General features: G+C 35.2%; 1 protein-coding gene and 2 non-coding genes across 3 annotated transcripts in view; 2 read left to right on the top strand and 1 right to left on the bottom strand.

Moving 5' to 3' along the window:
- Positions 1–4,080, top strand: part of LOC147790627 (uncharacterized) — a 54,256-nt gene extending 50,176 nt beyond the window's left edge. Inside the window, exon 2 of the mRNA XM_087127635.1 lies at positions 3,913–4,080. Coding sequence (XP_086983761.1) covers positions 3,913–4,080 — 168 coding nt within the window. The remainder of the gene's footprint in view (positions 1–3,912) is intronic.
- TRNAE-UUC (transfer RNA glutamic acid (anticodon UUC)) lies at positions 361–432 on the top strand. The gene has a single exon. It is a non-coding gene; the product is annotated as a tRNA-Glu (tRNA).
- Positions 4,081–8,798: 4,718 nt separating the features above from the next.
- TRNAF-GAA (transfer RNA phenylalanine (anticodon GAA)) lies at positions 8,799–8,871 on the bottom strand. The gene has a single exon. It is a non-coding gene; the product is annotated as a tRNA-Phe (tRNA).
- Positions 8,872–25,392: the final 16,521 nt, after the last annotated feature.

Here is a 25,392-nt window from a genome sequence, read left to right as displayed (position 1 = left end):
ATACGACCTGAGAGTTACGTTAGCCGCAATGCATCTCATGGACAATGCAAAACTATGGTAGTTCTCGAAGGTGAATGGTATAAAGAATGGGTCATGAACCATAAACTCATGGGAAGATCGTTGATGGAATCGATGCAATCGACACTCCCCTCGATGGGTTGCCAATCAAAGACCTAACATTTTATATTGACTCTTTTGAAGAAAGAGCCACATAATCGAACAACTGGAAACGTCACGGTAGCCTTGAGAACTCTAACACACACAGGGAAGGACGTGTCGAAGAGTTAGCCATTGAGCAAAAGATCATGCTAAAACTCTTCAGCGATCTGACAAAAGACTTCAGGACATCTACACCAAAAATTCATTGTCGTCCAGCGGTAAGGATATCTGGCTTTCACCCAGGAGACCCGGGTTCAATTCCCGGCAATGGAATATTATTTTCTTATATCATTTTATTTTACAGTTTCTATCTTAGACTAAAAAGACTTTTATGAACTTCGTACCTTTGTTATAGTTATGTTATAGATATTTTGTTCAATTTCAAATGGTTAATGCGATAATCCAGTCGTTTTCGAGGTCTCTCTTGTTGAACGACATCATGGTTGAGATGAGCAGGTAATTCAAATGGTTAATGCGATAATCCAGTCATTTTCGAGGTCTCTCTTGTTGAACGAAGTCATGGTTGAGATGAGCAGGTGATTCAAATGGTTAATGCGATAATCCAGTCGTTTTCGAGGTCTCTCTTGTTGAACGACATCATGGTTGATGAGCACCCGAGTGAGTTTGACAAGTTGGGCTGTAAAGAACCACACCTCAAGCCAAGTTCATGTGGGCTTAACAAACTTAAAATCCAAGAACACAACCCCTTAAATGAAAACCGGGATGCTAAGGAATTAAAAAGCTTTATTTTTGACGTAGAACAATACTTGAATGTTACTTGAACTTGCTCATAGGACCTAAGAGTTACGTTGGTCGCAATGCATCTCATGGACGATGCAAAACTATGGTGGCGCTCGAAGGTGAATGGTATAAAAAATGGGTCATGCACCATAAACTCATGGGAAGACTGTTGATGGAATCAATGCAATCGACGCTCCTTCTTATACAAAATTTGGATCAACCAAGAGATAAAACTAGAATTAGATTATGGAACCTTTTTCTAAATTGAGTCACTCCACAATCAAACTTGATCAAGGCTTGATTGAATGACTAAGATGCAATCTACCACAAGAATTGCATAAAACTTAGAAATGACAAAGATATGCTCAAATTTCTACACAGGGGATCATCTCAACTTGAGAAATCAATTTCATTGATCACAAATATGCTTTTACATAATAATGTGTGGGTATTTATAGTCTCCCCACAAAAGAAGTTAGTGGCCGTGATTTAATCTCGATCCCTTTAGATCTCCACAGAAGACGAAGTCAATTTGAGCATTACAAACTTTATGAAATTAAAATAAGAAATAAAGTTTTCTAACCACTCATGAAATGATGCTTGCAACTTCATCCGCTACTTCAACCATGCAAATATTTACTTTTGAATCTCCAAATGGTCTTGACTCAAACGAATCAGCTTGTCACACATGAAATGATGATTGAACCTAGCCTATCCAATTTTGTAGATGAAGTATGAATGCTTGTTGAATCTTCTTGGCCTTGGGTTGTGTAATAGGTCCAGTTGGAACACCGTGATTCTTATCATCATCCCCCTCTTCAAAAGGATTCGTCCTCGAATAAGAAAAATCATCACCTACATCAAAAGGACTTAACTCAGCAACATTGAAAGTAGAATGTACACTGTGATTCTTATCATCATCCCCCTCTTTAGGATTCGTCCTCGAATAAGAAAAATCATCACCTACATCAGAAGAACTCAACTTAGCAACATTGAAAGTAGAATGTATTGAAAATTCTAAGGGAAGATCAATTTTATTGTTCCATGCAATAAAATGAGTCATTTTACTAAATGTCTTATAGAGCATTTATAGTCAAATAAAGAATTAGGAATCCACGCTATCTACAAACACACTCTCAATTGAGCTATCCACGCTAACATTAAAATTAAAATTCATCATTAAAATTATTTACACTAACTCATTGAAATTTTAAAAAGAAATCATCTCTAAGATAGTAAGTTATATTACTTGAATCAGGTGTGGTGAAGGTCGAATAACACCTGACCTTCAAATCTTCAATATTAAGTTCTCCCAACCAAGCTATCCCGGTTAACATTGAAAATGAAAATTCTGAAATTTTAAAAAGAAATAATCACTAAATTTAGATTAAATAGTCAAGTAGTTTTAAAAAGAAATAATCACTAATTTTAGATTGAATATTTAGGTTATGCAAGTTAGTCAACTTGAATTAGGTGCGGTGAGCGTGGATCAAACACATGACTTTCAGATCTTCAGTGATGCTCTCACGTGACTTTCAGATCTTTAGTGACGCTCTCCAAACTGAGCTATCTCCGCTAACATTAAAAATAAAAATTCATCGATTAATAAGATATTTTCACTACTTCATTGAGATTTTAAAAAGAAATAATCACTAATTTTAGATTGAATAGCGAGGTTATGCAACTTAGTCAACTTGAATTAGGTGCAGTGAACGTGGATCAAACACATGACCTAATCACTAATTTTAGATTGAATATTTAGGTTATGCAAGTTAGTCAACTTGAATTAGGTGCGGTGAACGTGGATCAAACATGTGACTTTCAGATCTTCAGTGTTGCTCTCACGTGACTTTCAGATCTTCAGTGATGCTCTCACGTGACTTTCAGATCTTCAGTGACGCTCTCCAAACTGAGCTATCCCCGCTAACATTAAAAATAAAAATTCATCGGTTAAGATATTTTCACTACTTCATTGAGATTTTAAAAAGAAATAATCACTAATTTTAGATTGAATAGCCAGGTTATGCAACTTAAGTCAACTTGAATCAGGTGAAGGGAACGTGGATCAAACACGTGACCTTGAGATCTTCAGTGACGCTCTCCCAACTAAGCTATCCCGGCTAACATTAAAAATGAAAACTCATTAGTAAAGTATTTAGCTAATTCATTGATATTTTAAAAGGAAATAATCACTAATTTTAAATTGAATAGTCACGAGTGAAGTTATGTGACTTGAATCAGGTGCGGTGAAGGTGGATCGAACACGTGACCTTCACATTTCCAGTCTGACGCTCTTAAAACTAAGTTATCTTCGCTAATATTTGAAAAAAAAAATCATAAGTAAAGGTATTTCCGCTAATTCATTATATTTTAAAAAGAAATAATCACTAATTTTAGATTGAATAAAGTTATGCAACTTAATGAACTTATTCAACGTAAACCAAGTGCGGTGAACGTGGATTAAACATGTAACCTTCAAATATTCAGTCCGAACTAAGCTATCCCCACTAACATTAAAAATCAAAATTTATGTGTAAAGGTATTTCCGCTAATTCATTATTCGTTGAAATTTTAAAAATAAATAATAACTAGTTTATTTTTTATGCAACGTAAACCAAGTGCGGTGAACGTGGATTAACATTAAGAGGATATTTTGGAGATATATTTTAATAATAAGTTAGAATATATCTCATATATTTAGGAAGTTGTTAGTATAGATTTGATTGACCGTATATTTTATTTATTTACAAGATTTAGTTAGTTATATATTCTTTTTCTATTTTTAGGTATTAGTTTATAGTTTGTATCCTATTTAAACGTGGTAAACCTGAATGAAGATCATACTTTCGATCCCAATTCTATTTCTATTTCTCATTCTTAACATGGTATCAGAGCACCGATCTTGGTGTTCTTAAATATCAAAATTTCCTTCATGGCGGAATCAGCCAAATCCAGCTCAAATTTTTGGATGTTGATTTAACACATCCTTACTATATTCATCACTCTGATCAGCCAGGATATTCACTTGTTCCAATCAAATTAAATGGAGCAAATTACCAATCCTGGAGTAAATCAGTTATGCATGCTCTTATTGCCAAGAAGAAAATTGGTTTCATTGATGGCACAATTGAGGAACCGTCCCAAGATGCAAATTCAACCGAATTCGAACTATGGAATTAGTGCAACAGTATGATAATATCTTGGTTAACTCATTCCGTTGAAGCAGATATTGCTAAAGGCATTATTCATGCCAAGACAGCTCATCAAGTGTGGGTTGATCTTCACGATCAAATCTCACAAAAGAATGCTCCAACAATTTTTCAAATACAAAACTCGATAGCAACGATGTCACAAGGAACCATGGCACTGTCAACATATTTCACCAATCTCAAAGCACTCTGGGATGAGCTGGAAGCGTACCGCACACCATTTACCTGTAATCAACGTCAAATATATATTGATCAACGCGAAGAAGACAAGTTGATGCAATTGCTCATGGGGCTCATTGAGTCTTATAAAACGGTGAGATCTAACATATTGATGATGTCTCCATTACCTAATGTGAGGCAAGCCTATTCATTACTTGTACAAGAAGAGATGCAGCGTCAGGTAACTTCTGAACCTACTGAGAATTTCTCGATTGCATCAGCAGTGCAGAAGAAAACAATATATTCAAAATTCGCCAAGGACAAATCGTGTGAACACTGTAATAAAAGTGGTCATACAATCAATGAGTGTCAAATTCTTAAGTTTCACTGTAAGTTTTATGATAGAAGGGGCCATACAGAAGATCGGTGTCGACAGAAAAATAATTCTGGAAGGACAAGACAAGTCAATCAACACAATAATCGTGGATATCGATCATCTGCAAATATGGCCGATGTTTCACAGTTGAATACAGAAGAACAGTCACCTAATTCCATTCCAAATTTTTCTTCTGAGCAATTACGACAGATAGCACAAGCCTTATCTGCAATCAATCATCACCCTTTTGGTAATTCTGACAATCACATCAATGTTGCAGGTTTGTTTCCCATATCTACATTATCTATTAACTCTGCGAGTTCTAATTCATGGATTCTCGATAGTGGAGCTACGGATCATATAGTATCAAAATCTTCTGTTATGACTGAACCAAAGGCTGCCATCATGTCTACAATAAATTTGCCTAATGGAGAGACAGCACGTGTGTCACATACGGGCAATATTTCCCTTAGCCCTAACCTTAAATTAAACAACGTTTTATGTGTGCCTTCATTCAATTTAAACCTAATGTCGATCAGCAAACTTACCAATAACTTGAATTGTTATGTCACCTTCTATCCTGATTCTTGTGTTATGCAGGACTTGGCTACGGGGAAGATGATTGGCTCGAGTAAACAATTTGGAGGTCTCTATCATATTTCTTCATCTCCAATCAAATCTTCAGCTCATCAAGTATCTCAGTCATCTGATTTGTGGCATTTACGCCTAGGTCATCCTTCTTTTTCTCGTTTTAAATTTCTAGCTGATCAATTGCATCTTAATAATGCGAGTTATTCTCATAATTGTAGTATCTGCCCGTTAGCAAAACAAACTAGGTTGTCTTTCCCAAGAAGTTCAATAACAACCCATTCTGCCTTTGATCTGATACATTGTGATGTTTGGGGACCACATAAAATTTACTACCCATTCTGGTTTGCATTTTTTTCTCACTATTGTTGATGATTTTACTCGATGTACTTGGGTTTTTCTAATGCAACATAAGTCAGAAGTACATCATTTGTTAATGAATTTTGTTAAATTCGTTCAAACTCAATTTCATACTACTATCAAGATAGTTCGATCAGACAATGGGACTGAGTTCCTATCTTTGCAACCATTCTTTACTTCTTGTGGTATTGAATTTCAGCGCACTTGTGTCTATACTCCACAACAAAATGGAGTCGTAGAACGTAAGCATCGCCATATCCTAAATGTAGCTGGGTCTCTTCTTTTTCAGTCACAGGTTCCACTTAATTTTTTGGGAGAGTGCATTTTAACGGCTGTTTATCTTATAAATAGAACGCCATCACCATTGTTATCTAACAAGACACCCTTTGAAACACTCTACAAATGACCACCTACCTTTCATCATCTTAAAGTTTTTGGTTGTAAATGTTATGCAACTAGAGTACATCTTAAGCAAAAATTTGAACCTCGGGCAATTCCTTGTGTTTTCGTAGGATATCCTTGTGGTCATAAAGGTTACAAGTTGTATGACATGCAATCTCACAAATTCTTTATCAGCCGTGATGTTAAATTTTGTGAAGATGATTTTCCTTTTTCATCAGCTTCACAAACTTCGACATTAGCTCCTTCGACTCCTGTTGTACCACTTCATGATCCATCCTACTCAAACATCCATCCTCCACCTTCTATTCCTTCACCTCCTATTCCTCCTTCACCTCCTATCCCTTCACCTACTACTTCGTCGTCTCCTCCACCATCTTCAGATTCGCTCACTAATTCCAATCCTATCCCACCTGATATATCAGCTCCACTCCGACGTTCTACTCGTACTAAACAACCTCCAGCTTGGCGTAAGGATTATGAGATGTCTTCTGGAGCCAATCATTTAACCTCTAGCTCAAGTCTCGGCACTGGCACCAGGTATCCCCTTCATCATTACCTTTCATTCTCTCATTTTTCTCTACTCAACGTGCTTTTCTAGCTCTTATTACATCCCAGACAAAACCTAAAATCTATGACGAGGCAGTTGGCGACCCGTTATGGCAGCAGGCTATGAATGATGAAATTGCAGCTTTGGAACGTAATCATACATGGTCTCTCGTTCCTCTACCACTTGGTCATATAGCTATTGGTTGTCGTTGGGTGTACAAAATTAAATACAACTCTGATGGTTCTGTTGAACGTTATAAAGCTCGACTTGTAGCAAAGGGATACACTCAGGTTGAAGGTATTGATTACACAAAAACATTTTCCCCTACAGCGAAACTTACTACACTTCGTTGCTAGGCATTGAATTTTCTCGATCTAGAAAAGGAATTTTTATGTCTCAAAGGAAGTATGCTCTAGACATTCTTCAAGACACAGGTCTTATAGGAGCACGTCCAGTAAAATTTCCTATGGAGCAAAATCTGAAACTTTCTTTAACTAAAGGAGAGAAGTTGAATGATCCAAGTAAATACAGACGGTTGATTGGCAGATTAATATATTTGACCGTTACTAGGCCTGACATAGCTTATTCAGTTCGTATGCTTAGCCAATTTATGCATGAACCAAGAAAACCACATTGGGAGGCAGCTCTTCGAGTTCTAAGGTACATCAAAGGCACTCCTGGTCAAGGACTCTTACTGCCATCTGGAAACAATTTAAGATTACAAGCATATTGCGATTCTAACTAGGGTGGTTGTCAAACTTCCAGACGGTCTATTTCTGGGTTCTGCATTTTCCTCGGAAATTCAATTATTTCTTGGAAGTCTAAAAAGCAGACTAATGTGTCCAGATCATCAGCAGAAGCCGAGTATAGAGCTATGGCAAATACTTGTTTAGAGTTAACTTGGTTAAGATACATTCTTCAAGACTTGAATGTTCCACTGTCCGAACCAGCATTATTATATTGTGATAATCAAGCAGCATTACATATAGCAGCCAATCCAGTTTTTCACGAACGTACGAAACACATTGAAATAGATTGTCATATAGTTCGAGAAAAGTTACAATCTGGAATCATCAAACCGTGTTATGTTTTGACCAAAATGCAATTGGCAGATGTTTTTACTAAAGCTTTGGGAATACAGCAGTTTGACTTTTTGAAGGACAAGTTGGGTGTGATCGACATACACTCTCCAACTTGAGGGGGAGTATTAAGAGGATATTTTGAAGATATATTTTAATAATTAGTTAGAATATATCTGAGATATTTAGGAGTTGTTAGTATAGATTTGATTGACCGTATATTTTATTTATTTACAAGATTTAGTTTGTTATATATTCTTTTTCTATTTTTAGGTATTAGTTAATAGTTTTTATCCTATTTAAACGTGGTAAATGTGAATCAGATCATACTTTCGATCCCAATTCTATTTCTATTTCACATTCTTAACAATTAAACATGTAACCTTCAGATATTCAGTCCGAACTAAGCTATCCCCGCTAACATTAAAAATCAAAATTCATGTGTAAAGGTATTTCTGCTAATTCATTATTCATTGAAATTTTAAAAATAAATAATAACTAGTTTATTTTTTATTGAATAGTCAGCTTATGCAAATGGAAACAGGTGCGGTGAACGTGGAGATTAAACATGCGACCTTCAAATCTTTAGTTTGACACTCTCCCAACTGAGCTATCCCCGCTAACATTAAAAATAAAAATGCATAAAACTATAAGGTGCGATGAATGCAGATTGAACATAATACCTTCCAATATTCAATTTGATGCTCTCCCAACTAAGCCATCCTAGATAACATAAAAAATAAATAATCACATGTTTTAGATTGAATAGTAAAGTTATGCAACTTAGTCAACTTATGCCAGTTGGATAAAAAACGTGACAGATCTTATGCTAATTCATTGAGATTTTAAAAAGAAATAATCGATCTTCTGCTAATTCATTGGGATTGAGATTTTAAAAAGAAATAATCGCTAATGTAGTGAACCTGGATCAAACGTTACCTTTAAATCTTCCTTCTACTAATTAATTGAGATTGAGATTTTAAAAAGAAATAATTGCTAATGCAGTGAACATGGATCAAACGTTACCTTTAAATCTTCAATATGACCCTCTCCTTGAGCTATCCACGCTAATATTAAAATTGAAAATTCATAAGGTATTTCCACTAATTCATTATATTTTAAACATAAATAATCACTAATTTTAGAAAGAATAGTCAAATTATGCAACATGAACAAAGTGCGGTGAACGTGGATCGAACACGTGACCTTCAGATCTTCAGTCTGACGCTCTCCCAACTGAGCTATCCCCACAATCATTGGAAATGAAAATTCATCATTAAAGGTATTTTCGCTGATTCATTGAGATTTTAAAAAGAAATAATGACTAATTTTTTATTGAATAGTCGGTTATGCAAAAAGAAACAGGTGCGGTGAACGTGGAGATCGAACACGTGACCTTCAAATCTTAAATCTGACGCTCTCCAAACTGAGCTATCCCCACTAACATTAAAAATGAAAGTTTTTAAGTTTTAAGTAAAGGTATTTCCACTAATTAATTCAAATGTTAGAAAGAAATAATTACTAATTTTAGATTGAACTAACATTAAAAATGAAAGTTTTTAAGTTTTAAGTAAAGGTATTTCCACTAATTAATTCAAATGTTAGAAAGAAATAATTACTAATTTTAGATTGAATAATCAAATTATGCACCGTGAACCATGAGTGGTGAACATAGATCGAACACAAGACCTTCAGATCTTCAATCTAACGCTATCTCAACTGAGCTATTCACACTAACATTAAAAATGAAAATTCATCAGTAAAGGTATTTTCGCTAATTCATTGATATTTTAAATAGAAATAATCACTAATTTTTAATAAGATATTCAAGTTATCCAACTTGTATAAGGTGCGGTGAACTAGAACACGTTAGGTATTTCCGATAATTCATTGAGATTTCAGAAAGGAATAATGACTAATTTTAGATTGAATAGTCGGGTTATGCAACTAGAATTAGGTGCGGTGAACGTGGAGATCAAACACGTGACCTTCAAATCTTCAGTCTGACGCTCTCCCAACAGAGTTATCCGTGCTAATATTAAAAATGAAAATTCATAAGTAAAGGTATTTTCGCTAATTCATTATATTTAAAAAAGAAATATCACTAATTTTAGATTGAATGAGCAAGTTATGTTTTTAGATTGTATAGCCTGGTAATAAACTTGTATTAGGTGCGTTGAACGTGGATAAAACACGTGTGACCTTCAAATCTTCAATCTAACAATCTCCCAACTGAGCTACTCTTGCTAACATTAAAAATGAATATTTATCCGTAAAGGTATTGGGTACGCTTCTGGAAATTCAACAAAAGGTAATAGTATTAGACCGAGATGCCAGATTTAAATCTCGCTTCTGGAAAATTCAACTAAGGCATTGGGTACGCAGTTATAGTACGACATTCCACCCATAAACAGATGGTCAAACAGAAGTGCTCAAGCAAATATTGGAAGACATGTTGAGGGTATATGTGATGGATTTTGCAGGAAGCTCGGATAAGTACCTACCCCTTGTGAAATTCACTTATAATAATACGTGCCAAGCCACCATACAAATGGCCACATACGAGGTTCTCTATGGACGAAGATTTCGATCCGTTATCTTTTGGGAAGAAGGGGGGCAAACGACAACTATTGGGCCACAGTTGGTGCAAAGTACCAACGCCGCAGTCCAGAAGATTAAAGCTAGGATACAAACCGCACAAAGCCGAGAGAAAAGCTATGCAGACCTAAGGCGCAAGGACATGGAATTGTAGGTAGGGGATCATATATTCCTAAAGGTAGCACCCCATGAGAGGGGTGCTCAGGTAGGGTAAAAAGGGGAAGCTAAGCCCTAGGTTTAATCGTCCCTTTGAGATATTAGAAAGGATTGGATCTGTGGCCTATAGAATCGGGCAATGCCCAAACTTGTCTGCAGTACATAATATCTTTCATGTATCCATACTACGGAAGTATACCCTAGATCGTTTGCACGTACTAGCTCATGAAACTCTCTTCTTGAGAGATGACCCAACGTATAAAGAAGACCCGATTCAAATAATAGACAAGAAAGTCAAATGATTGAGAAACAAGGAAATCTCTCTTGTTAAGGTCCTATGGAAGAATCATAGAGTAAAAGAAACCACTTGGGAAACAGAAGGCAAATAAGAACCTTGTACCTTGACCTATTTTAGAATAAGCACTTTCGATGACCGAAAGTTTTCAAAGGGGAGGAGAATTTGCAACACTCAAGGTCTCCAATAAGAGAGTGTATAATCCCTACTAGGTTGTATCTAGAAGTAAACAACAAGTAAAATTGAAAAAACATTGAGAAAATGGTACTTTTTCTAATTTGTATAAACTTCCCCAATCATTAAATTTTTTATAGAATAAGAATTACAAGTTGCTTAAAAAAGGAAGGCTCCGATCGGAGAAGACTTTTTTGGCAGAAGATTCAGAAAAATGAAGAATGAAATTATAGAAATTCTAGATGTTTCAATGGTAGTGGAAAATCCGTCTATAAATTATGAATAAGGGTAGACTATTAGGGGCAAGAAGCAAGCTTAATCGAGTACCCAATCGAGAGATACAAGTTTTTTGTTTTGGGGTATCGTGTTCATGGGTTTACCTAGAATTCGAGAACTATAGTCCACTATTCATTTACAAACTTGTTCCTGCACCTTCTAAATAAGTTTACCCATAAGTTTGGTGAAGGAAAGAGGTCCTCAAAGTGCTAGTAGGTTTTCACACGAATTAGTCCACGTTAGGTTACCTTCTAATGTTTTCCTAAGCTAAAACTTCAACTCCTAAAGCCTAACCCATGACATTATGTATAAACCTAGGTTCATCAATAATCCATGTACCAAGTACCTAGAACTATGTGAATAACATGCTAAATAAGTTGCTAGGATCCATACCCATAAGTAACCATTATCTGCATTACGATGTGTACTAAAAGGCCCCTATTCCTCTTTAGGTAGGATGTCCTACAATATGTATCATGATTTGGATGTTATGATAGGCCTACCTTTCCCATCAGCTAAACGAGATGTCCTGCACCACGATTTACCAGTAGGATTACATGATTATGACGACACCACTCATGTGTTCATGAGGAGAAAATTGAAGGTTATTTTAGCGGAAGGTTTTCAGAATCAGTATATGATACATGACACGATGACCTCTAAGTTCTAAGATCCTGAAAACATAACAAGAAGTAATATCCTAGCTTAAGGTCGCGATTAAGAACCCACGAGTAGGCTACTTACTAAGTTTTACTCACTCCATGTTTATCATTTTTTTTTCAAATAACTAAGAGTTGGTCGTGGATGAGAGTGGACTTTGGAGTGTGGGCCAATGACTAACCTCTATTTTTAATCTAGTATTTTTTTGTTCTTCTTTTGAGTCTACTTCTTATTTTATGTTTATAACGAGTATGTATATGTAACACTCCAAAAAATGAAGGAAATTAGCTCCCATAAGAATAAGCCACTCAGGAAAGACCCAAAGAATAGAAAGGAAAAAAATTAAAGGATGAAGCAAGAACAAAGAACTTAGTCAAGTCACTCGTGTACCCTAACAATTGATTTCAAGGAGTTAAAGTTCTTTTTGAAAAGGATTGGAAAGGAAAAAGTAAATGAAATGGGCAAAAAAGTCATTTTATCAATTATCAAGAATCTTTCTGGATTTGTAATTCCTTATCTAGAAGGAATCTCTAGATTCAAAATAAGCGAAAAATGATAAAAAACAGGGATGAGGAATTTGTAGAAAAATTATGGATTTTTCGAGAAAAATAATAATAAAATATTCGAAAAGTGGCAAATTACTAAAATACCCCTAGAAGAATGGATTATTACAGAAATGCCACTCTAATTAGAATCAGAGCATCTACCGTGACCATCCGAGCAAAATCCTTCGAACACAAATTTTAATCATCGGATCTCCTCCAAAATTTGATATGATCTAGAACGAACACGCACGAATCATCACATCCAACGACTAGTATTCAAAGCCAAGGTCGGTAAGGCTATGATCGGAGTTGATATCTCTGAAAAATTATCCTGAAAGTTCGATCTCTAAATAACGAAGATTCTGGAGCTCTTAATGTCGGTTTAAGCTCCTCCTATAAAGTCTGAAGTAGGAGCAACAATATGGAATAAGAATCGAGAAAGGTCGATCCCCCAATCAAAGGCAATAAGCGTTTAGATTGTGGGTCTCCTACTCTCAGATTTCTGTCAAATTCGAGAGCAATCCTCCACCATTTCTCTTCAAACTTATAAATAACGAAGAATCTGGAGCTCTCAATGTAGGTTTAAGCTCCTACTATAAAGTCTGAAGTAGGAGCAACAATACGGAATAAGAATCGAGAAAGGTCGATCCCCCAATCGAGGGCAATAAGCGTTTAGATTATGGGTCTCCTACTCTCAAATTTCTTCCAAATTTGAGAGCAATCCTCCACCATTTCTCTTGAAAGTTATTCCTAACATTTCTCAACAAGATTACCCACAAGTTCTATGAAAGAATATAGTGCTAAAAGAGCCTAGAAATCATTCCCCCAATTCAATCAACCATTGAAGAACTTCAAGAAAAACATGAAAATCCAATCCGAGGATACATGATGATTCGTCGAGCAAGAATGATTCCAATCAGTTTCTACACCTCCAAGGAATGCTTCCATAGAAGACCACAAAGAAAAGTAACCTCGAGAGGTGTCGAATTGAAGGAAATAGGTTTCGAAATTAAATTGGGGATAAGAGTCGAATTCCTATCTACGATCTCTTTTCCTTCAAATTAAGGATCCTCTAGCTTCAGAGGAAGAAGTTGAGTAAACTTGATGAAGGAATCGAGAGAGGAGACATCGTAAAACAAGCTACCCAAGAGATCAAAAAATCTGGCATTTCGAGTGAGTTGCATACCGAGAATGATTTTTGGAAATTAACGTCTTACATTCAAAGACGTTCCTCCAAACCAATTCCTTTAGCCTGAAGAAAGGATATGGAAGAGGTTCGATGAAGAAATAGGGCCTTGAAACCCCTAGAATCGGCTACTCAATAAGAAATCTTTTGTTTTATCTCCAGCGATAAATCAGATTTTGGATGAACTTTGGAAGCGAATATCTTAGGCTACGATCCACGAGAAGGTATCAAATCAATCACTAGCCCTTCCTTATAATACCCATCTTTAAGTTTCACAAAGAAATTGAGGAGAGAAACGCTGTAAATGTGACTGTACAGGCCGAGTTTCAGATGGCGGCGACGCGAAAAATGCGCATCTTCTTCCTGTTCAGAGGAAGAAAACGATGATATGGCCAGTTCAACTGAACTGTCCAAGTCAACTCAAAATTTGATCTTTTCTCGAGTTTTCTCAATTTTAACCCCATTCTAGACCGATTCTCATAGAAAATCTTATAGTTTCAGAAACTAGACACAATAAGGAGTACGTGGAAGGAAATTTTGAAGTAATTTAGATACTGGAAGGTCAAGAATGGACGTCCCAAACGTCGACGACGAGGCAAGTAGCCACCTTGGATTTTTTGTTAAGAAATACTTGTAGAAATCGCTTGGATTTTCATATGAACCCTAAACCAAGTATGAATTAAGGATATATGAAAGAAAAACCCAAAGAACCGTGAGTTAAGACCCTGAACCAATCAAATAGCTTGAGATTTAAGTAACGTTAAAATAACCCACTATATGAGCTCCGCTGCCTATCAAATTTTAATACTGAGTATATTATAGTATGTTGAGGCCAGATATGAAATTTGGTGGTCATTGGATAATGATAAGTAGGTAAACCTAGAAACAGTGTAAAATGACCATAGTACCCCTAAGGTAATTTACCTTCGGTTCATGACCTAGATGACCTTCAAATGCTATGAAATTCATCGGTAGATCTTATTTTATGAAATGTTATATGAATCCATATCCCAAGAGGTTATATAAGGTAATGAAGTTTGGGAGTTATTGGAAAACTTTAGTTAGCGAAACCAAGATATGGGAGAAAATGCTCATCACGATCCATATGACCTTTGCCATGAAGCACGATGTTTAGAAGTTTTGTAGTCAATGTTGCCAATGTTTGCTGCACACAAAAAAAAAAAAAAAAAAGATAGGGATGTTAAATTTTTAAGTCACTTTTGGAATATTAAGTCATAAATTGGGTAACAAAATATTAGGAGCATTGCTTAGGGCTATTATTTATAAGAATATTAAGTCATAAATTGGGTAACAAATTATTGTTTTCAACTACATGTCATCTTCAGATTAACGAGCAAACTAAGGTGGTTAATAGAACGTTAGGAGCATTGCTTAGGGCTATTAACAACAACTCTTTAATAAACTAAAATCATACCATCAACATACTTAAACTATATAAAACTTTCTCGCCTCCCCTATTAAGTTTAGCGCTCCATACAAACTGAATTAAACAGAGGAATCCGCATCTTCATCATGTAAAATTGATGGAATAGGAAAGAGAATAAGGAAATAGAGAGTTCTCCCGGTTTGTTGCCGTTCGTCAATGGAAGTTCCCTTCTCTTGAGCTCTCACGTTCACCTCTTTGCCCTAATCAATCCTTGTTGGTCTCCTTTTCTTTCTGCTGTCAACAGTGACAATGGAACTTCAAGCCCATTTAATCAATCCTCTTTGTACCTTATTGTTGACCGAATCGGATGCATTCCAGGCCTTAATTCTCTCTCAGTCACCCGGAGACGAAAGAATGATTAGATCCGAAGTTTACGAATCGAAGAGAAAGTGGATCTGAGTTCTACACGCTTTCATTTTTAAAAGCTTCGCTTGCCTACGACACTTTATTCAGGATGTGCAACAATACGGTCATCTCTCAGCTGTGTATAGAGAATTCCTTGATCATTTCCTTGGCGGGTAACACAAATGAAATCGTTTCCCTGACTGCCCATCTTATGAGTCAATTCTTGTCTTGTTGGTTTGTTGTACTATTCTATACCTCTCTCGATTGATAGAAAGACGTTCGGGAGCTGGCAGGGCCTATCGTGAGGGAACTTTCCTTTTCACGGTAGGCAAAGGTAAAGCGGGAGCTGCATATATCCACGGTGATCAAGGCAGGGCGACTCCTTCTTTAAAAGAGGTTGGTTTTATCGAAACTGTTAGATCCGCTTTCGTTAAAGAAAAATAGTAGCTCTTGGTTTGGCCGATGTTGATTCGTATGGCAATGCCGACTCGACTTAGGATGAGGATTTCGCTTTTCATACTGCTGCTATGAGCCGAAAGAGCTGGTAAGCTATCTCGCTAAACGAAAGGAAAAAGCACGTACGCGTTGACCTCTTTAGAACCGGTTGCTTCCTCTTTTTGTTTATATATTTTGAGAAACTTGCTAAGCCCGCCTTTCTTACCAGGTGTGATTCAATCTTTCAGCTCAAACTTTCCTATCGTCCGACGGAAAAGGTAGGAGTACGACTTCCTTTTTCTTTTCTTGCCCGAGCCAAGGGATCATTCAGTTTCTACAAAAAAATTCGCTATCTATTAGTTGCCGTAATCGAATGTATTTCTCATTTCATGTTAGCTCCTCCAAAAGCTTCTTGGTCGATAGGAGCAATTGGATCCTATATGATGTCTTCCTAATCTTGTGGATAACTTCGACTAGTCCATAGAATTTTCGCACCAGTCTTTGGTTCTTGTTGCTTTGAACTCAAAGTTGATCTGACCTTAACTTATCATAACTCTCTATTTGCTTTGAAATTATCGTTGTAGACCCTTCTCTACATTCGTCTGGATGGTATTTTTGCGTGAACATGTGTTGCTTTAGTGGTTTGTTTTTGTCTCCCTTCTTCAGTAGAGGGGTTGGCTTGGTGGCTTTGCCAAGCATTTGAGTGATCACTGACAAGAGCCTTTGCAGGTCAAATAAACCCGACTGTGACCATGCCATGTTGCTATTTGTAGAATTCAACTAGCTCAGGCTGAGCCGCATGACATCTATTTCTTGTAGGCGACATAAAACTAATCTTGTGATTTATCTCTCTTGGTGGGGTTAAACCCAATATCTGACCTTCTTGTTTTGGGTCGTGGTGTTCATGTAGTGGCAATAAAGTTTTTGTTGAGGATGGAACACTTGAGCTCCCCCTTTTCAAATACAACAATGGCAGCAAGTGTAGATTCATCATGGCTAAGATTCTTTCTCAACTATACTATCGTCATCATTTTCACCCCTCTTGGTTGATGGATGTTTGTTTGAATGATCGTTGGGTTAGACTCCATTACTACTAGGCATTTTTCTAGGGGCATGTACATGACTTTGTGTTCTTTTGTTGGGTTGTTGGTTTATTTGATAACCTTTGTGTATTATAACTATTCAACTTTTCGTTAGAAAAATATATTTTAGTAGAAGCTAAAAATAATTAGTATACAAGAAAGGGCATTTGGTTTAGTGGTATGATTCTCACTTGGGGTGCAAGAGGTTTTGAGTTCAATTCTTGAAATGCCCCTATGTCTAAATCTTTTCTTATCTAAGAACTTCATATTTGAAATCAACCTAACTTCATATTCGACATTTTACACTTACCATCATGCTCTTAATACTCATAGTCTTTCTTAACATCTCATCCCAAGGCTTTATTCTCCAAGACAAATTCTACCTTCAGGTGTTTCCTGCAATACAATACGACCTTAATACCTAGGCCTAAGGCTTCATACATACGTTTCAAGTGGTATAATACCTAGGCCTAAGGCTTCATACATACGTTTCAAGTGGTATAATACCTAGGCCTAAGGCTTCATACATACGTTTCAAGTGGTATAATACCTAGGCCTAAGGCTTCATACATACGTTTCAAGTGGTATAACAAGGGCATTAGGCTAAGGCTTCATACATACGTTTCAAGTGGTATAATACCTAGGCCTAAGGCTTCATACATACGTTTCAAGTGGTATAATACCTAGGCCTAAGGCTTCATACATACGTTTCAAGTGGTATAACAAGGGCATTAGGCTAAGGCTTCATACATACGTTTCAAGTGGTATAATACCTAGGCCTAAGGCTTCATACATACGTTTCAAGTGGTATAATACCTAGGCCTAAGGCTTCATACATACGTTTCAAGTGGTATAACAAGGGCATTAGGCTAAGGCTTCATACATACGTTTCAAGTGGTATAACAAGGGCATTTGGCCTAGTGCTATGAAAGTTCGATTCTCAAAATGCCCCTTCAAGAGATTGTAGTATGAAAGACATTTACCAAGTAAATAAATACATTAAAATAACACAAGTGACACATATGTAAACTATGTTATTAATATTTTATTTCTATTACATCTTTCCTTATTTATGAAATAATGAGCGGAGATATTTTTCATTTTCACAATTACTGATGACGGGAGGTTTAGGATTTTTTAATGTAAGAATCGTGGGGATGTAGCTCAGATGGTAGAGCGCTCGCTTCCGATGTGGAAAGTACGGAGATCGATACCTTGCATCTCCAAATGAATCGATCACTAATATATTATTTATTTTCAATTTTTTCTTATTTACGACATAATGAGCAGGGATAGTTTTTCATATCACTATTATTGATGACGAGACGTTTAGGATTTTGTGACGTGAGAATCGTGGGGATGTAGCTCAAATGGTAGACCGCTTGCTTTGCATGCGAGAGGTACGGGGATAGATACCACGCATCTCCAAAATAAAACTATCTATTATTAAATATATTATTAAAAATTATTTCTTTTCAATTTTTCCTTATTCATGACATGTTGAGTAGCGATATTTCTTCATTTTCACTATTATTGATGATGAAAAATTTACGGTTTTGTGATGCAAGAATTGTGGGGATGTAGCTTCGCTTAGCATGCGAGAGGTACGGCTTAGCATACGAGAGGTACGAGGATTGATACCTCGCATCTCCAAAAGAAACTATTTATTATTAATATTTTATTTCTATTCAATATTTCCTTATTTATGACATAATATGCAGAGATACTTTTTTATTTTCACAATTATTGATGAAGGGATGTTTAGGGTTTTCTGATATAAGAATCGTAGGGATGTAGTTCAAATGGTAGAGAGTTCATTTCCCATGTGGAAAGTACGGGGATCAATACCTTGCATCTCCAATTGAATCGATTACTAAATATATTATTTCTTTTCAATTTTTTCTTATTTAGGACATAATGAGGCGGGATAGTTTTTCATTTTCACTATTATTGATGACGAGATGTTTAGGACTTTGTGACATAAGAATTGTGGGGATATAGCTTAGATGGTAGAGCACTCGCTTTGCATGTGAGAGGTATGGGGATTGATACCCTGCATCTCTAGATTTTCTTCATTTTCACTATTATTGATGATGGGAATTTGAGGGTTTTATGATGCAACAATTGTGGGGATGTAGCTTATGATGGGAAATTTAGGGTTTTATGATGCAACAATTGTGGGGATGTAGCTTAGATAGTAGAGCTCATTTAGCATGCAAGAGGCAAAGGGATATCCCCATCTCCAAAAGAAACTATTTGTTATTAATATTTTACTTCTATTCAACCTTTCCTTATTTATGACATAATTAGCGGAGATATTTTTTCATTTTCACTAGAATTGATGACGGGACATTTAGGGTTTTCTGATATAAGTATTGTGGGAATGTAGTTTAGATAGTAGATTGCTTGCTTAGCATGCGAGAGGTACGGGGATCGGATCAAAACCCCATATCTCCAAAAGAAACTATTCGTTATTACTATTTTATTTCTATTCAATTTTTTCTTATTTATGACATAATGAATAGCGTTATTTTTTTTTATTTTCACTATTATTGATGACGAGATGTTTAGGATTTTGTGACATAAGAATCTTGAGGATATAGCTTAGATGGTAGAGCGTTTGCATCAAATGTGAGTAGTATTGGGATCGATACCATGCATCAACAAAGGAAACGATTACTAAATATATTAGTTCTTTTAATTTTTTCCTTTATTTACGACATAATGAGCGGGGATAGTTTTTCATTTTCAATATCATTGATGACGGGAAGTTTAGAGTTTTTTGATGTAAAATCGTTAGAATGTAGCATGCGAGAAATACGGGAATCGATACCTCGCATCTCCAAAAGAAACTATTTGTTATTACTATTTTATTTCTATTCAATATTTCCTTATTTATGACATAATGAGTAGCGATATTTTTTCATTTTCACTATTATTCATGATGAGACGTTTAGGGTTTTGTGACGTAAAAATTGTGGAGATGTAGCTTAGATGGTAGAGCGCTCGCTTTGCATGCGAGTTGTACAGGGATTGATAACCCCATCTCCAAAAGAAAGTATTTAATTTGTTATTATATTTTTTCATTTTCACAATTATCAATGCCCGCATCAACAAACCAAACTCTTTGTTATTAATATTTTGATATTTTTTATTTTCACTATTATTGATGATGGGATATTTAGGGTTTATGATGTAAAAATCATTGGGATGTACCTCAGATGGTAGAGTGCTCGCTTTGCATGGGAGAGGTACAGGAATAGATACCCTGCATCTCCAAAAAAGAGAAATATTTGTTATTATTTTATGGTTTGCTTTACATGTAAAAATCATTATTTTTGAAAGTTATCCTCTACCCAAGTATTTGATTATATGGTTTGTTTATGGTTGGTTTGTTTATGGTTTCCTTTACATGTAAAAATCATTATTTTTGAAAGTTATCCTCTCCCCAAGTATTTGATTATTTTCTCTTGAGTGAATTTTAAGTGAAACACATCCTCTACACAAGTATTTGATTATTTTCTCTGGAGTGAATTTTAAGTGAAACACATCTTCTTCCCAAGTAATTGCAAGATGCAAGCTTCACACTAAGAGGAATCAAAGTCCCAAGTATCAACGTTATTAAGTGTCAATTTTTATTCTCCATCTCAACATAAATTAAACTGATTTTCGTGAAGATATCTATTTATAAAAGAAAAATATCTCAGAGTCACAAAAATAAAAATGAGATATAGATACGAGACATAAATATGATACTAAATAGATATGGTAACTGTTAGGATTAGATTTGATTGAGTTATTTGGATTAGATTTGATCTAGTTATTTGAATTAGATTTGATTTAGTCATTCTTCAATTGGATGAGAGATTTCTTCCAGTTCTTCTGATCTTTCGAGTTTTCTTTTTCTGTTACTAACATTTTGGTATCAGAGCCATGCTCTTTCCAGTTTTCTTTTTCTGTTCCTAACATTTTGGTATCAGACCCATGCCCTAAACTAGTTAAAACTAGAAGCAGCAATCTTCTACGTGTGTCATAATAAAAGTATGTCGATGGAGAGTCCACTTGTGCAGTCTGCTAGAGGAAGGAGTCAAGGTTGTGGAAGCTTTAGAGGCAGAGGAAGGGGACGAGGTAGACAAACCTTCAAGAAGGCCATAGTGGAGTGCTATAACTGTCACAAGCTAGGACATTTTCAATGGGAATGTCAAAGCAATACCAGACGAGGCAGACAAACCTTCAACAAGGCCACAGTGGAGTGTTATAACTGTCACAAGCTAGGACATTTTCAATGGAAATGTCAAAGCAAGCAGAAGGAGACAAACTATGCAGAGAGTCAAGAAGAGATGTCACTGATGGCTTACGTGAATATGAATAAGGCCAATATAGAAGATATGTGGTTCCTTGACTCGGGATGTAGCAATCATATGTGTGGGAAGAAGGAATATTTTGCAGATTTTGATGGAAGTTTCAGAGATTCAGTGAAGCTGGGCAACAGCGACGATTAGATTTGATTGAGTTATTTGGATTAGATTTGATCTAGTTATTTGAATTAGATTTGATTTAGTCATAGTTGAATTGGATGAGAGATTTCTCCAATTCTTTTTATCTTTCCGGTTTTCTTTTTCTGTTCCTAACAGTAACATGTCATTCTTAAAAAACTAGGACACCGATGTGACAATGATACATTAATTAAAAAGAATTATTTCAAAAAATTTATCAATTTTATATTAGAAATAAATTCATATAAATAAGTTTATATATTTGTATACTTAAAAAAAAAAGGTTAATGTACGTTTCACTCTCAAAATATATTCAAAGTCAAGTGTCTGATAGGATGGATTATAAATTTGTAATGTATCCATTGTATTAACATGTATTTAGTACATGCCCAACACGTGTCAGATTAGTGACACTAAGTTATTCTCATGCTTTCTTTACCCCCATTTAAAGTAGTTTGAAAACTAGCACGTCAAATATTATAATTGACTACCACTTCAAATTTGTGCTTTAAGGAAGGCTATGACCAAAGAGAAATAAAATCCTTAATTTAGTACACGGTAGTAAAGATGGACATGAGAATGAGTTATTCTCATACGGAAAGAGATTTAACCTTAAGTTATATCTCATATCCTCTCATAACCAATTATTTAGTAGAGCATCATACAATTCCCATGAAATCTAACACTCATTTGGAAAGTGTTAAACAGTTTTGATATATAGACATTTCAAGACTTTACTCATGCAATATTCCCATGAAATCTAACACTAGAGCATCATACAATTTAGAGAAATGATTGAAATTGATGTCATGTTCATATAGGTTGACTTTAATACAAAGGACAAATCAAACTTTCTTAAGGATAAATTGGGGACACTAGCCTAAGCTAATCAGGTAGGTGGCCTTACGATCCGTATGGTTATATTTGATGTTGACTGTGCCCGTAGTTTTGCAAGTGTCATATATATTGATATGTGTGAAATATTTGTGAATCGATATGCTTATGATATGTTATAATATGTGAATTGTATGATAATACTTACGGTACCATGTGTTCAATGGTATATTTGAGATAAAATACGAAAAGGATTCACTAAACGTAATGTAACGATAGAAGTAAGACATGTTCATGAAACGTTATGGTTTGGTTTCGTATCGAAGTGCTATGGGTATGACAGATTGATAAAAACGATATGGTTACGATGAATTCATAAAACAATACGATTAGGTTATGGGTAGAAAGGGAGGATTATGATAGATTGATAGAACGATAGCGTTACGATACGTTCCTGTAAAGTTATGACTAAGGTACGTTCAGGTAACGACACAACTATGATATGTCTAAGGACGTTAAGGCTATGATAAATTAGGGAAAGATATAACCACGAAGTTTTTACGATATGATATGATTATGATACGACATGTGAAGGACGGATATATATCCAACAAGTGTCAAAGAGGGACGTGAGAATAAATTATTCTCAAGCTTTCTTTACATCGGTCAAAGAGTATTTGATAAGCTTTCAAAATTAAGGGTTTTCTTTGTTCTTCTTCTTCTTTCTCTCTTTTCACGTTTAATTTTTTTTTTTAAATAGAAAAAAGTTTAATGTGAGAATGAAGAAGTTAGAAAGGAGAAAGAAATGAATGTAATAAAACTTTTCCGTCGGTAGGAATGAAAATGGTGAATGGGTCCTTGACGATAGTCGACCGCTATACTCTTGTTTTGGATGTAAGTGATGATTATCAGCAATATGAGTTATGTCAATACCACACCGTTATCAAGAGGAAGTAAAGTAGAGTAGAATAGATCAAGCGATCCATTTGTTGAGAGTACTGTAAGAGGCATACAAGTAAGAATGTTGGATATAATTACTCTTTCACATCTGAGGGATGAGTCTCATAGATCCAACTACAATATCAAAAAAACTTCGGGTGGTAGTGATTGCTTGCATTGGTGGCTCCGTGGTATCCCAGACAAATGTAACATGATGTTTCTTGCTCAAATATAGCTTCATTTGTCTTAAAAGTTCACTTTTGAGTAATTGTGAAAGGTTTCTTAATTTGCAGCCTTTGGTGAAGATGATCACTCCCAGGTGGGTTTGTTAGTGAAGATGCAATTATATAATCAGGGTTTTATATCAATGGTTCCATTTATATCTATAAATGAAATTTGTGGTGTATTTTTTGGAAATTCAACAATAATCATCGATTATTTGGTTACCATTCTAAAGAAATTCAACTTTCGACCTTTTGTGAATGCTCAAAGCTACGTGCAAAGTACTGTCGATTATGATCCATAATACTCACCGACTCGAAATTGAGGTTTGTTCATGTTTGAAAATGTGACAAACCAAAAGACAAAATGCTAATTAATATTGTTTGTGATTGTTGTTGTGAATTCTTCATCTTTGAATACATATATTGGTTGGCTTATGAACTTTTCCCTCCTTTAAAAATATTATTTTTTTAGTTCGGGTCTAATTTCATAATAGGCGATTGAATCACAATATTGCAATATTTTAAGTTAATTTTAAGATTAAAGGTCTATGAATAAAGTAATTACCACAAGTTCTTTTTATGCATCTTATTTTGATCTAGGGCATAAATGCTTCCTAATTATTTTATTTATTTTTTTATGAATTAGGTTATGAAGATCATTTGAATTATAAACACTTTAATTCAAACAATATTTAATGACTAATCATTTTAATATTTATACTCAAATATACTAACAAGTACTAGTAACACTAGTCTCAATGACTTAAAGAATACAACTATTATCTCGAACTATAAAGAATTTAATTCCAACCTATTCTAATGGACAAACGCTTTATTAGACTCTAATGTAAGATTTCACTTCATCAATTTAAGTAGCGTTCAACTACAACTATAAATATCAAATTCTTAAGTATTCATGAACAAAATCGGCCTAACAATGTCTCTTGGAACTATTTACCAAAGGTGTTAGAATGAGCCGTGTGGAAGGGTTGCCTTTAGATGCTTTAGTACCAATTAAGGATGTCAATATCCTAGTAGTGCAGAATGCAGGAAGGTTCGTAGTTGAAAAGAATAACGAGAATATTGGACATCGTTTCATCTACAAGCGTGTGGTGAACGGTCTGGTTGGTATGACTAGAGAACGTCGTCCTCGCAGAATTTATATTATTTTGATAGAAGTTATAAATAACGATGATATTCCATGGTCTTTTATTACAAAGCTGCAGAACTTTCTTTTTGTGCATGTGATATATCCATCGCCACCTACTCATAAGCTCTCATCTTTTAAAGAAGTTCTTGAGTTCCTTGTCCACAAGTAGCAATACAACTACTAGAATGCTATCTCTACTTATAATAAGCCCTCTCTCTCTCTCTCGAAATATATGTGTGTGTTTGTGGATGTATTACTCTCTTTTATTAATGAAATATGGCATAGTCATAATGATATTATGAGTATCTTTTCTATCCCTCCCTTCCTTATCGCTATATAAAGAATATGAAGATTATAAGTAAAAGTGTACAAGTAATTTCTTACTTTTGAACTTAAAATGCTTATAATTCAATTTATCTTTGTTATCAACAATAATTATCAAACGGTATATAATTTTGTCCAAGTAAGGTCGCTTCTCATTCCCTGTATGATATCATAATACAAAATCGAGCGGAAGGGTTAACGATAAAATGATAACAAAAACCCATTCGTCGAACTAACTATAAAGGAAAGGTTGGTTGGAAACCATGTCTATACTTCTTTGCTTTAATCACAGGTAACTAAAGATATATAAGAACAACAAAATATGGCAAGCCCAGTCAAAACATAAACAATTTCTTGCCATGTTATAGTTAATGAATATGGTATGCACAAAGATCCGACGTCACACTTCATGATCCGTCGTCCATATCGTCCTTTGGTCCAATTCTGTCAAGCAAATGTTGCAGCAAGCAAAGAGTTTTTAATAAGTTCGCTATTGCAAAGAGCTCGGTTTAAGGCACAAATGTCTCTGATGTGAAAGGCGCACCAATTCAACGAGATTTAAGTAACCATGAATAAGACACATGATACAACTTGTAAACGAAACGA

Source organism: Cucurbita pepo, chromosome 10 (genome assembly GCF_057944985.1).
Source record: "Cucurbita pepo subsp. pepo isolate OVF chromosome 10, ASM5794498v1, whole genome shotgun sequence".
Taxonomy (NCBI): domain Eukaryota; kingdom Viridiplantae; phylum Streptophyta; class Magnoliopsida; order Cucurbitales; family Cucurbitaceae; genus Cucurbita; species Cucurbita pepo.
This window is presented reverse-complemented; position numbering and strand designations above follow the sequence as displayed.